This window comes from Zootoca vivipara, chromosome 1, assembly GCF_965207765.1.
Source record: "Zootoca vivipara chromosome 1, rZooViv2.hap1.1, whole genome shotgun sequence".
Taxonomy (NCBI): Eukaryota; Metazoa; Chordata; class Lepidosauria; order Squamata; family Lacertidae; genus Zootoca; species Zootoca vivipara.
The window spans coordinates 90,382,745-90,394,182 of NC_142582.1; the positions used below are offsets into that span (position 1 = coordinate 90,382,745).

The following is an 11,438-nucleotide window of genomic DNA, read 5'->3' on the forward strand; positions in this document are numbered from 1 at the left end:
ATGTTCTCCAGTCCTACCATTAGGAAGCATAAGATGCTACCTGTTTGGGGGCTTCCCATGGGCACCTGGTTGTCAAACAAGTGAAAGAAGGCATTGGATTAGATAGGCCTTTCGGCCTGATCCAGCAGAGCCTTTCTAAAGCAGTCTGCTGGCTACATACTTACATTGTTATGCCACCATAAGCTTATCATTTGGGGCTTATCAGGCCCCAAAATATCTCTGTAGACATGTGATTATTGAATCAAGGAATTGGGCAAAGTTCACAGTGGGTACAAGTCTTTGTGGGAGTGGGGGACATATAAGAGGCCATGGTACAAACTAAGCCAAATGCAGCCCATCGGCCATGGATTATGCCTTTCAAGGTGTCCGACATGACAACAGCAACTCTTTTTTGCAGTGTGAGGCAGAGAAGAAAACAGGGGCCTTATCAAGTCCCTGACAGGCCACAGCACACACCTAGTGGGCTGTTCAGCTTGGTAAGTCTCCAGTTGTTCCAGACTGATATATGATATCAGTAGATTTTGTCTTCATCCCACTACTATCCTGAAAGCAAAGTGGATTTTGAGGAGAGAGGAATTGAGAATGTGTGTGGTTGTTGTTGTTGTTGTTGTTAGTTTAGAAGTGGCCTAGATATTCAGTTGATCCAAAGGATCCACATAGAAAGTATATGTTAGAGATGTTATAAGCAGGGCTGTTTGCTGCATAGATAAAGTAATGTGTGCATAGACTAGTTCAAAGATACCTTAGGTCAGGTACTAAATATAAAGTTCTATGAAACTACACAATAAGAGTGCATACCCTGTTGGTGCTCCTTGTAATTGAAGGATGTATTTCTGGCTGCTGTAACAGTTCTTGGGGGAGGCTGTTTATCAGCTAATACAAAGGAAAGGTTGGAACTGGTCCAGCCCTTTGAGCAACCTAAAAATCAAAGGCGAATCAGATAAGAATTTCACAAAGAAGATATGCTGCAAAGTCCAGCAACTCTCAATTATCTTCTGTAGAGCTCCGGCATTCAGGAGTGTGGGAATCTTTCCTTAAAATAACTGACACCTGTCAAAGTTGTTTGCAACTCACATCCTCTCATGAGATACATAAACAACTCTTTGACTGCAGCATCAGAAAGAAGCTGCAACTGCAAGTGTAGCAAGCTCAGTGGTTTAAAAAAAAGCAATCAAGTGCATGGCATTGTTTTAAAGTCTGGTATCTCTGGGTGGCCACAAAGAACATATTTAGCCTCTAAAGTCTCTCTTTTAAGCGTATATACTTGGGATGAATTTGGCTCATAATCCACATAACAGGAAATTTAAACTAATTTGTCCTCTTGGGTTTCATTATACACAGGCAAGGGAAAGCTTGAGTGCAGTTGGACATGTATTCTGGAACTTAAGAAGGCTGATTTCAAAAAGCTTAAGGAAATAGTAGTAGGTGAAGTCCCATGGTCAGAAATACTCGTGGAGAAGGGAGTCCAAGATGAATGGGAGTTTCTTAAAGGTGAACTACTGAAGGCACAAAGGCAGACAATTCCAACATGAAAGAAAAGTGGGAGGCACCTAAGGAAACCAGTGTGACTGCATAAGGAGCTTACAGATGAGCTGAGATGTAAGAAGGGACTGTATAAGAAATGGAAGAAAAGAGAAATCACAAAGGAAGAGTATACACCAACAGTTTCAAGGAGTAGGTCAGGCAAGCCAAAGCTCAGAATGAAATCAGGCTAGCAAGAGAGGTTAAAAATAATTTTAAAAGGTTTCTTTGGCTATGTCTGAAGCAAGAGGAACAAGCAAGTAGTATGCCCCTTGTGTGGAGATGATGGAGAAATGCTATTGGGTGACAGAGATAAGGTGGAACTGTTCAACACCTACTTTGCCTCTGTCTTCATGCAAAAAGAAAGAAAGCAGTGCCCAACCTGGTAATAACAGAATAAATAATGCAAGGAGGGAGCTGCAGCCCAAGATAGGAAAAGAGATTAGTTAAGGGAGCACCTAGCGACCTTAAATGACTTCGAATCTCCAGGGCCTGATGAGTTGCACCCAAGGGTACTAAAGGAGCTTGTGGGTGTAATTTTAGAGCCTCTGTCTATAACCATTGAGAATCCTTGGAGAACAGGTCAGGTCCCTGCATACTGGAGGCAGGCAAATGTTTTTCCCATCTACAAAAGGGATGGGGGTGGGAATATCAAGAGCAGATAATTAAACAGTCAGTCTGTGAGCACTTAGAAAAGGATGCTGTGATTACTAAGACTCAGCATCTCAAAAATAAGTCATGCCAGATGAATCTCATTTCTTTCTCTTTTGATTGAGTTACAAGCTTGGTGGATCAGGGAAATGCTGTGGACATAGTATATCTTGATTTTAGTAAGGCTTTTGAAAAAGTCCCCCATTATATTATTTTTTAAAAAATATGTTTTTATTAATTTTCCAATTAAAACCAATTATATCACATTTGTTATTTCAAATTATACACATATATATCAATCAAACCGAATATTATGCCAAATCATCTAAAAAAATTTTTTGGGTTCCCATGCTTCAAGAAATTGGGAATTCCTCGCAACTGTCCACTGCCGTCTTTTTTCTAAAGTTCAAATCATCTCTCCAAGTTCATAATAATCCGAATCTTTCCCTTATAATCACATAGATGTTTTCCACTTTCAACCGATTGTTTCCCAGCTGCTGAGATAAATATCAAACAAGGTTTCACAAATGTTCTTTCTCCTGTGTGGGTTAATCAGTCCAGCCTCCCCATAAATCTTCTTGGTCTGGAGCTCCCTGTTGCGTCAACACGAAGCAGCGCCATCTTAAAAAAACTCAAAACACTTTCGTTTTCTCTCATATAAAATTTACAGCTTTTCCAGGCAGAAGACCCAAACATCAAACCATAGACTCTTGGTAAATTAATGGATCTCCTTGCCCTATAGCTGAACTTAGCTTCAGGTCGCTGCTCCAATTCAAAGTGCGTCACAGCTCATAAATCCTCCGAACGCGTCCAGGACTCCTTCCGTCCAACTAGAGGGGGGCTTTTCTCGTCGGCAACTCCACATCTTTAAAAAATATGCTCAGTAACAACAGTTTATAAAGTTCAACTCACACAGTCTTTTGCTTCTCTTTCACTCCAAACAAACCAGGACATCGCGTCTGGGAAGGTACGAAGTAACTCATATGAAGAAAAATAAAAAAGGACTCGCTTCCCTTATCGCTCCGTCCCCATCAATCCTTCTTTCAGATGAAATACAGCCTTTGACTCCTCTCTCTCAGCAGCATAAATTTCTCAGCAGTAAACAGCGCTTCTTCCCCTCCTTCTGAAGTATGTCCATAGATTTAAGCCTAATTATCTTCTTTAACCATTGAAATCCCCGCCATGCAGATTAGCGTCCGGGAGTCCTGGCCCTCGTAAGTGCTCAGCCCAAGCTCCCCCCACTCCAAAAAAAGTCGGAGTGGGTCTGGGGGCATCGCGGGCCAGCGGCCCCTCTCCGTAACCCCCGGAGAGGGTAGGGGGTTGCCATTTACTCCCCTAGCAACCGCCAAATTCCTTACGAAGGTCAGAGAGATGGAAAACAGGTCCGCCATTCCTGCCGGCGGAAACCGGAACCCTAAAAAGTCCCCCATTATATTATTGTGGAGAAACTGGTAAAATGTGGACTGGATGAGGTAACTACCAGGTGGATTTGTAGTTGGTTGACTGATTAAACCCACAATGCTCACTAATGGTTCCTCATCATGCTGGAAAAAAGTGACAAGTGAGTCGCTGCAGGGTTCTGTCCTGGGCTTGTTGTTGTTCAACAGCTTTATAAATGACTTGGATGAAGGTATGGAGGGGATGCTCATCAAATTTGTACATGACACCCAACTGGGAGGAGTGGCCAGTGCTGTTGAATACAGAACTGAGATTCAAGATGACCTTTAACAGATTAGGGAACTGCGCCCAAACTAAAAAAATGAATTTCAATAGGGACAAATGCAAGTTTATACACTTAGACAGGAGGAACCAGCTGCACAAATATAACATGGAGGACACCTGGCTTGCCAGTAGTACATGTGGAAAGGATCTAGGGGTCTTAGTAGACCACAAGCTCAACATGTCAACAGTGTGATGCAGCAGGAAAAAAATGCTAATGCTATTCTAGCCTGCATCAACAGAAGTATAGCATCCAGAACAAGGGAAGTAATAGTACCACTCAATTCTACCTCAATCAGATCACACCTGGAGTACTGTGTTCATTTCTAGGCACCACAATTTAAGAAGGATACTGACAAGCTGGAATGAGTGCAGAAGAGGGTGACCAAGATGATCAAGGGTCTAGAAACCAAGCTTTATTAGGAATCGTTGAGGGAGCTGGGTATATTTAGCCTGGAAAAGAGAATCATAGAATCATAGAGTTGGAAGAGACCACAAGGGCCATCCAGTCCAACCCCCTGCCAAGCAGGAAACACCATCAAAGCATTCTTGACATATGCCTGTCAAGCCTCTGCTTAAAGACCTCCAAGAAGGAGACTCCACCACACTCCTTGGTAGCAAATTCCACTGCCGAACAGCTGAAGACTGAACAGAGAAGACTGAGATGAGACATGATAGCCATATTCAAATACCTAAAGGACTGCCACGGGAAGGATGGAGCAAGAAGTTAAAAGGTAAAGGGACCTCTGACTGTTAGGTCCAATCGCGGATGACTTTAGGGTTGCGGCACTCATCTTGCTTCACTGGCCGAGGGAGCCGGCGTACAGCTTCCAGGTCATGTGGTCAGCATGACTAAGCCGCTTCTGGCAAACCAGAGCAGCACACGGAAATGCCGGTTACCTTCCCGCCAGAGCAGTACCTATTTATCTACTTGCACTTTGATGTGCTTTCGAACTGCTAGGTTGGCAGGAGCAGGGACCGAACAACGGGAGTTCACCCTGTCACGGGGATTCGAACCGCTGACCTTCTGATCAGCAAGCCCTAGGCTCTGTGGTTTAACCCACACCGCCACTCGCGTCCCCGCCACCCGATGAGACATAATAGCCATCTTCATATACCTAAAGGACTGCCATGGGGAGGATGGAGCAATAAGTTAGTTGTTAGCAAATTGTTCAGTACTTTGGCTTCAGCCTCTCTCAGCATGACCATTTCACTCAGTTGGTCCCAATGTGCTAGTTGTCTTACCCTTAAGTAACACATTAGCAAAATGGCAGGCGCTCTCTAATTTTTCCAGCTCTTGGTTACAACAAGCATTGACGTATCCAAATATATTTAGCCCACCTATAGTGCCAAAAACCCTTCAAGGCAGCTCACCCTCCTTAGCTAAGATACAGCAATTAAACAATTAAGAACATTGAACTAACACAAGCAGCAAAGCACTACAAAAACCAGCAGCTAATGGAGGGAAATCACTTCCATGATCCGGGACTTCAAAATGACCTTTGAAACAACACAGGCTCCGCTTGACCCTAGAAGGCCAGCAATGGAAGAGCAGGATGAATTTCCTAGGGAAGGATTTCAAGAGTTTGGGCACCATTATAGAAAAGGCCATACCATACCTCAGACAGTGGGGGAAGATGGAGCAGAGCCTCTAAGGACAAACTCAGTATTTATTTTGGTACCCCAGGCACAGGCCATGGAAGGCCTTACGGGGCACTTTGAATTGGGCTCAGAAACCAACAGGAAGCCAATGGAGTTGTTTCACAACTAGTGCCCCATGTTCTCTTTGTTCGCTGTTAGCAAATCAGTGAACTTTTGACACAGATTTGTTTGACTTTTTCCACCGTTGCCGCTCACCAAGTTGATGTTTTCTCTGAGGTTGCCAAATTTTGAAAAGCAAAAAATGGGACACACTTGCCTAGAGCAGCACAAGGAATCTTTGGAAACGCACCGCCTCCCTCTCCCTTCATAGTGGAGCCGCAGCCAGCATTTGGGGCCTTCCCAAAAGTGGAGAGCCAGAGTGGTGTAGTGGTTAAGAGCGGTGGACTCATAATCTGATGAACAGGTTTGATTCCCCAGTCCTCCACATGCAGCTGCTGGGTGACCTTGAGCTAGTCACACTTCTCTGAAATCTCTCGGCCTCACTCACCTCACAGAGTGTTTGTTGTGGGGGAGGAAAGGAAAGGAGATTGTTAGCCACTTTGAGTCTCCTTCGGGTAGTGATAAAGCGGGATATCAAATCCAAACTCCTCCTCCTCCTCTTCTTCTTCTTCTTCCCTTTCCGCCTATTTGCATACAACATGCTCTCCTCAGGTCTCTCCAAAGGGGCCCCCAGCTGTCATCCAGCCGCCTTCCATTATCTTGTTCTAGCGTTCACCCCCCCCCCCACTGAAAACAGGTTTAGATGTAGTGGTGAGCTGAGAACACAGGTTCCAATTTTCAGCATTCTTGAGTCCTTACTGAAGCTAAGTTCCAGCTCAAATCTGGGACACTTCAGTTCATATTACATTACTCTTGCAAATAGCAGGAAACTTCACTGCATGAAGAAATCTATCTAGAAGCATAAACCTCCCTGCACCCTGAAAAAGTAGCATGCTGATTAGCAGGCATGGCCTCACTTGGGCCCTACCAGCCATATGTACCCTCAAGTTTGCCACACCAGTATTCAACTACAAGCCAAACCCTTCTACATGCAAGTCAATGGGCACATGCAAAATCATCCACACAATTCATAAATGTCTGCATGTAGTATGTACATTTCCCTGCAAATTCTTTCCTATATGTTGGTCTGTCTGCACACCTACAGCCTCATATTAATTCAAATATGTGCAAAAGCATGTTAATGCACATGTAAACCTGTTTGCCTGGTTGACGTCCACAGAAATTTTACTGGCAAAGCCTTACAGACTAAGAAAAGGGCTTTGTTTTTGGATTCATTCCATTTGAGTCAGCTAAATCCAAGAGCTGTAAACTTCACCATGAATAATGGATAGAAAATTAGAGACACAAAACTTTGGAAATCATTCTCTCACTTACTAGTTTGTCAAATTTCCCTGTCTAGGTTCCATGTTTCCCAGTCACAGAGCTGATGAGACTGTACAGAATTATCTAGAGAACACCAATAGGTCTACAATAAATAGCCTAGGAAATAATTGCATTGATGTTAAAGTTATCTTGTTCTAAGGACTTAATGTTAACTGTTTTGATAAATATAATTAATGTTCTAACTGTTGGGGAAATAGAGGATCATGTGGGAACTGGAGGGGGGTAGTACCTCTGGTGGGTGACATGTCATGCTCCTTCTGGGGTACGGTAGTTTGTTCATCTTTAGTCGCCACCCTGCACTCCACTCTCACCTGTGGCTCCTAGAAGCTGTCATCATGCAACAGCGGCTACATCCTGGGAATGGCTTTGACTGGCTGGCTAAACCAGGTGAGGGCAGCCAATGGGTCTCAAACCCTCAGTGAGTTGGGGACTTCCCCCTGCAAGCAAAGGCAGGTTCCAGCAGATTGAGCAGAGGAGACCATCTGTGGGTCCAACAGACAAGAAGGCAGTTGCTATAGAGGGGAGTGAGGGGCTGATGGGACTCATCAACCTGGGAAGGTAGCCCATCTAGGAGAAGGAAAAATCTGATCCTGAACCTCTGCTGCCTTGTGGGATATCTTCAGGAGAAGACAAAGGCTAAGGAGTAAACCCTACGCAAATCCGGAGTGGGGAGTCCCTAAAGATGATTGGGTGGTGCCTTGTATGCCTCCTTCTGGCAACTCTTGCAGCCAAGCTGATGTCAAATGTATTGCTTTCCTTTGGACCGCATCAGCATGACCGGGGGCGGGCGCGTCTGGGCAAACCAGGACCTCCATCCACACTGCCCAGGCTTGTGCTCCAAGAGGGTCACTTCAGTGGTGGACATTAGAGTCTCAAATTTCAGTTGTGCCATGTGCAACGCCAAAATCTTGCTTTTTGTTGGATGTCATAGTTGTAGTGCCCCAAGCAGAGTCCCAGAAGCTCTGCGCCAAGTGCAACAGCCCCAGTAGCGCTCATAGCTGTCAAGTTTTCCCTTTTTTAAAGGGAAATTCTCTTATGCTGAGTAGGCTTCCTCACGAGAAAAGGGAAAACTTGACAGCTATGGTGGCGCTCCCCTGGATCCTCCTTTGCCATTGGAGGAGCACTCCATTGTCTCTCGAGACAGACAGATGCCAGCAACAACAACACAGTGAATTGTTAAAAGGCATCCGCTACGAATCCATACTCTTCCTATATCCTCCCTTCCAAGAAAATCTTTTAAGACTTTGCATTCTCAGCTATGAAAACAGCTTCCTTTCTGGCATATAAATTATTGCTATGGAGCAACTTCATTACTACAGCCCTGGTACCCTGAAAAATGTACAACTGTAACACATAGCTGCCAAGTACCCCATTTTCCCCGGGAAACCCCCATTTTTTCATACCGTTTCCCGGCGGTCCCCCATATCTCTTCGTCTCCCATTATTCTCCCTTATATTCTCCTGCCGGCAGCCATTTTTTCTGATTTGCCCATCTATGGGCACTGAAAATGGCCGGCGCCGGCTTCAAAAGTCGCGTCTACGCATGTCCAGAAGTGCGTAGACGTGACTTCCGGTGTTAGCGGCGGCCATTTTTGGTGCCCATAGATGGGCAGAGCGACACCGGAAGTTGCATCTACGCACTTCCGGACATGCGTAGACGCGACTTTCGAAGCCGGCGCCGGCCATTTTTGGTGCCCATAGATGGGCAAAGCGACACCGGAAGTTGCATCTACGCAACTTCCGGTGTCACACGGCTGCCGGTCCCGGATTCTGCACTTGGCAGGTATGCTGTAACAGAGACCTAAAGGGGCTTGAAGAAGGAGAGGAGCTGTTTCCCAACACTTACTGCAGCCACTTTGGCTAATCTCATACAATTCAATGGGATGGTAAAATGGACTAGAGAGGATCTTAAGCAATCAGTTGAACTCTTCTGCATTTGACCTTGATATAGTGATAGCAGTGTGTGTGTGTGTGTGTGTGTGTGTGTGTGTGTGTGTGTGTTCAATATGCCAGGGGTCAGCAACCTTTTTCAGCCGTGGGCCGGTCCACCGTCCCTCAGACCATGTGGTGGGCCGGACTATATTTTCGGGGGGGGGGGGATGAACGAATTCCTATGCCCCACAAATAACTCAGAGATGCATTTTAAATTAAAGCACACATTCTACTCATGTAAAAACACTAGGCAGGCCATACAAATAACCCAGAGATTCATTTTAAAGAAAAGGACACATTCTACTCATGTAAAAACACACTGATCCCTAGACCGTCCGTGGGCCGGATTGAAAAGGCGATTGGGCCACACCCGGCCCACAGGCCTGAGGTTGCCTACCCCTGCTATATGCAATGGATGAGGCTGGCCAGGGAGGATGCAGCTTTTGTATTTTTTTTACAACTGCTGGCTGTGCACTTGTGAGCGGGTTGCACAGTCTATAAAGAACAAGAGGGAGGGAAGGGACTTCTGAAATATGGCACTCCTGTGAGCCAGCCATCATACACCAACTCCTTAGCGAGACACTGAGGCAGCACTTGACCTTGCAAGTAATTTTTTTTCTTAAAAAAAATAAAATATTAAATATAACCCGGAGCGCACAAAGTGGTGCAGGGACTGCTGCGAAGGAGGCAGCAGCTTGTATTGCACATTACCAGTAATGTCATGGGCCTGCTAACACCCACGCAGTCATGTTTCACGGAATAGTGCTGCAATCAAAGTACTAGCTGGGGGCTACAGGATCACATTTTCCTAGTAACAGTATATGGTATTTTGAGCATTAGGGAAATGTGATTTTCCTGCTACAGCAGCATTTGCTTGAGGGAGGCCAATTGGATCCTTTGCGCCCACGAAGGAACTGCTGTGCATTCATTGCTCAGAAAAGCAATTGTCTGCATTATACAGACTGCATAAGCTCCAAAGTCTCATCAGGCCAAAAGCTCTGGGGAGAATCCATGCCTAGAGCCTCAGCAGTTCCACCCAGAAATTTAAGGGAGCAAACTAACCCATTATTGGAGGCCTGTGCATAATCCAGGGAAGAACTACAGTAGATAAATTGTTGCCTTTCCCCCTTGAATAGGGGAAAAGGGGGAAAGAACATATTTTCCACAAAGAACAGGATAGTGACCCACAGGGAGAAAGGATTTGGTCATTTCAAAGCACCATAGCATTTATTTTATAAGATAGATATTATTTCATTTCATATAAAGCATTGTTTGTGTCCGAGCCTTTAAGAATATATTTTTTACCAGCGAGTGTTGCTTACCTAAAAGGGCCTGCAAAAGAAAAGATCCTGAACATTACAAAAAAAATGTTACTGATGAGGGCTTATGACCCAGGTTCAAGGTCCTTGTATTAATTTATTTAAAAAAAACTTCAGTCCAGGAGACCTGGGGGACCCCCTCAACCCTTATACCTTTGCTTGATCACTGAGATCGTCTGCAGGAGTGTCACAGGTTATTTCCCAACTTGGCAAGGCTTATTTGATAACAGCAAAAAACTGAGTCTTTCGTGTCATCCACCCAGTATTGTGGAATACCCTGCCAACAGAGATTCAGCCGGCACCTTCTGTTTCAACTTTAAAATACAGCGGTACCCCAGAAGTCAAATGGAATTTGTTCTGGAAGTCCGTTCGACTTCCAAAAAGTTTGGAAACCAAAGCACAGCTTCTGATTGGCTGCAGGAAGCCCCTGCAGCCAATCGGAAGCCACATCAGACATTCGGGTTCCAAAGAATGTTCGCAAACTGGAGTGTCCCACCCACTTTTGGGTTTACGGCGTTCAGGAGCCAAAACATTAAGACTCGCAATGCATTCGGGATCCAAGGTACGACATTATGTGCTGAAAACTTTACTATTACATCAGGCTTATGGAGGCAATTTATAATACATCGTAATAACACATATTTCCATAATAGCTGATTTCTATTTTTAACATTTTTATATGGTTTCTATTTTATGGTTTTATGGATAATTGTTGCAAACCATTCTGATAATTTTTATGAATAGTGGTATAGAAATGTTTTTAGAAATAAATGACCCCCTTTTATTCATCTGAAACCACAGACAACTCACATGTGCTGTAGCTTGTCCGCTCTTGGAGAAGAGACAGTAAATATCATGTCAAGTCCTTCAGCCTCAACAGCAGATCCTCCTTGCAAATACAAGTCATCTTTCTGAACAGGCAGGAATGAAGATCTGCAACAGAAACAGACACCTTTTGCTCACCCCATACAACAACAGGAGCCACATTATTCAAACCATTTTTAAAAAAAAAAAAAAAAAACACAATTCCTTCCAGTAGAACCATAAATGCAGAATGCCTCAGGGCTATCAAGATCTACTCAGCATCATTTGAAACTGATGGCAATCTCACAGTTTACACAAATCCATTGAATTCTGGTACTAGGGGTCCTATTTTCCAGGATAAATGGAGATGAAATCAGTGGAGTTCTGCTTTTTTAAAAGAACCAAGCAAATAAAATAAGTAGGATTAATGGTAGACCTCCAAAGGCAT

At 44.4% G+C, this 11,438-nt stretch overlaps 1 protein-coding gene across 1 annotated transcript in view; it reads right to left on the reverse strand.

Annotated features, from left to right (window-relative positions):
• The window catches only part of DPF3 (double PHD fingers 3), a 207,938-nt gene extending 196,823 nt beyond the window's left edge, over positions 1-11,115 (reverse strand). The window contains exon 1 of the mRNA XM_088670137.1: positions 10,997-11,115. Within this exon, the coding sequence (XP_088526263.1) occupies positions 10,997-11,043 (47 nt within the window). The 5' untranslated portion in view covers positions 11,044-11,115. The remainder of the gene's footprint in view (positions 1-10,996) is intronic.
• Between the last annotated feature and the right edge of the window lie 323 nt (positions 11,116-11,438).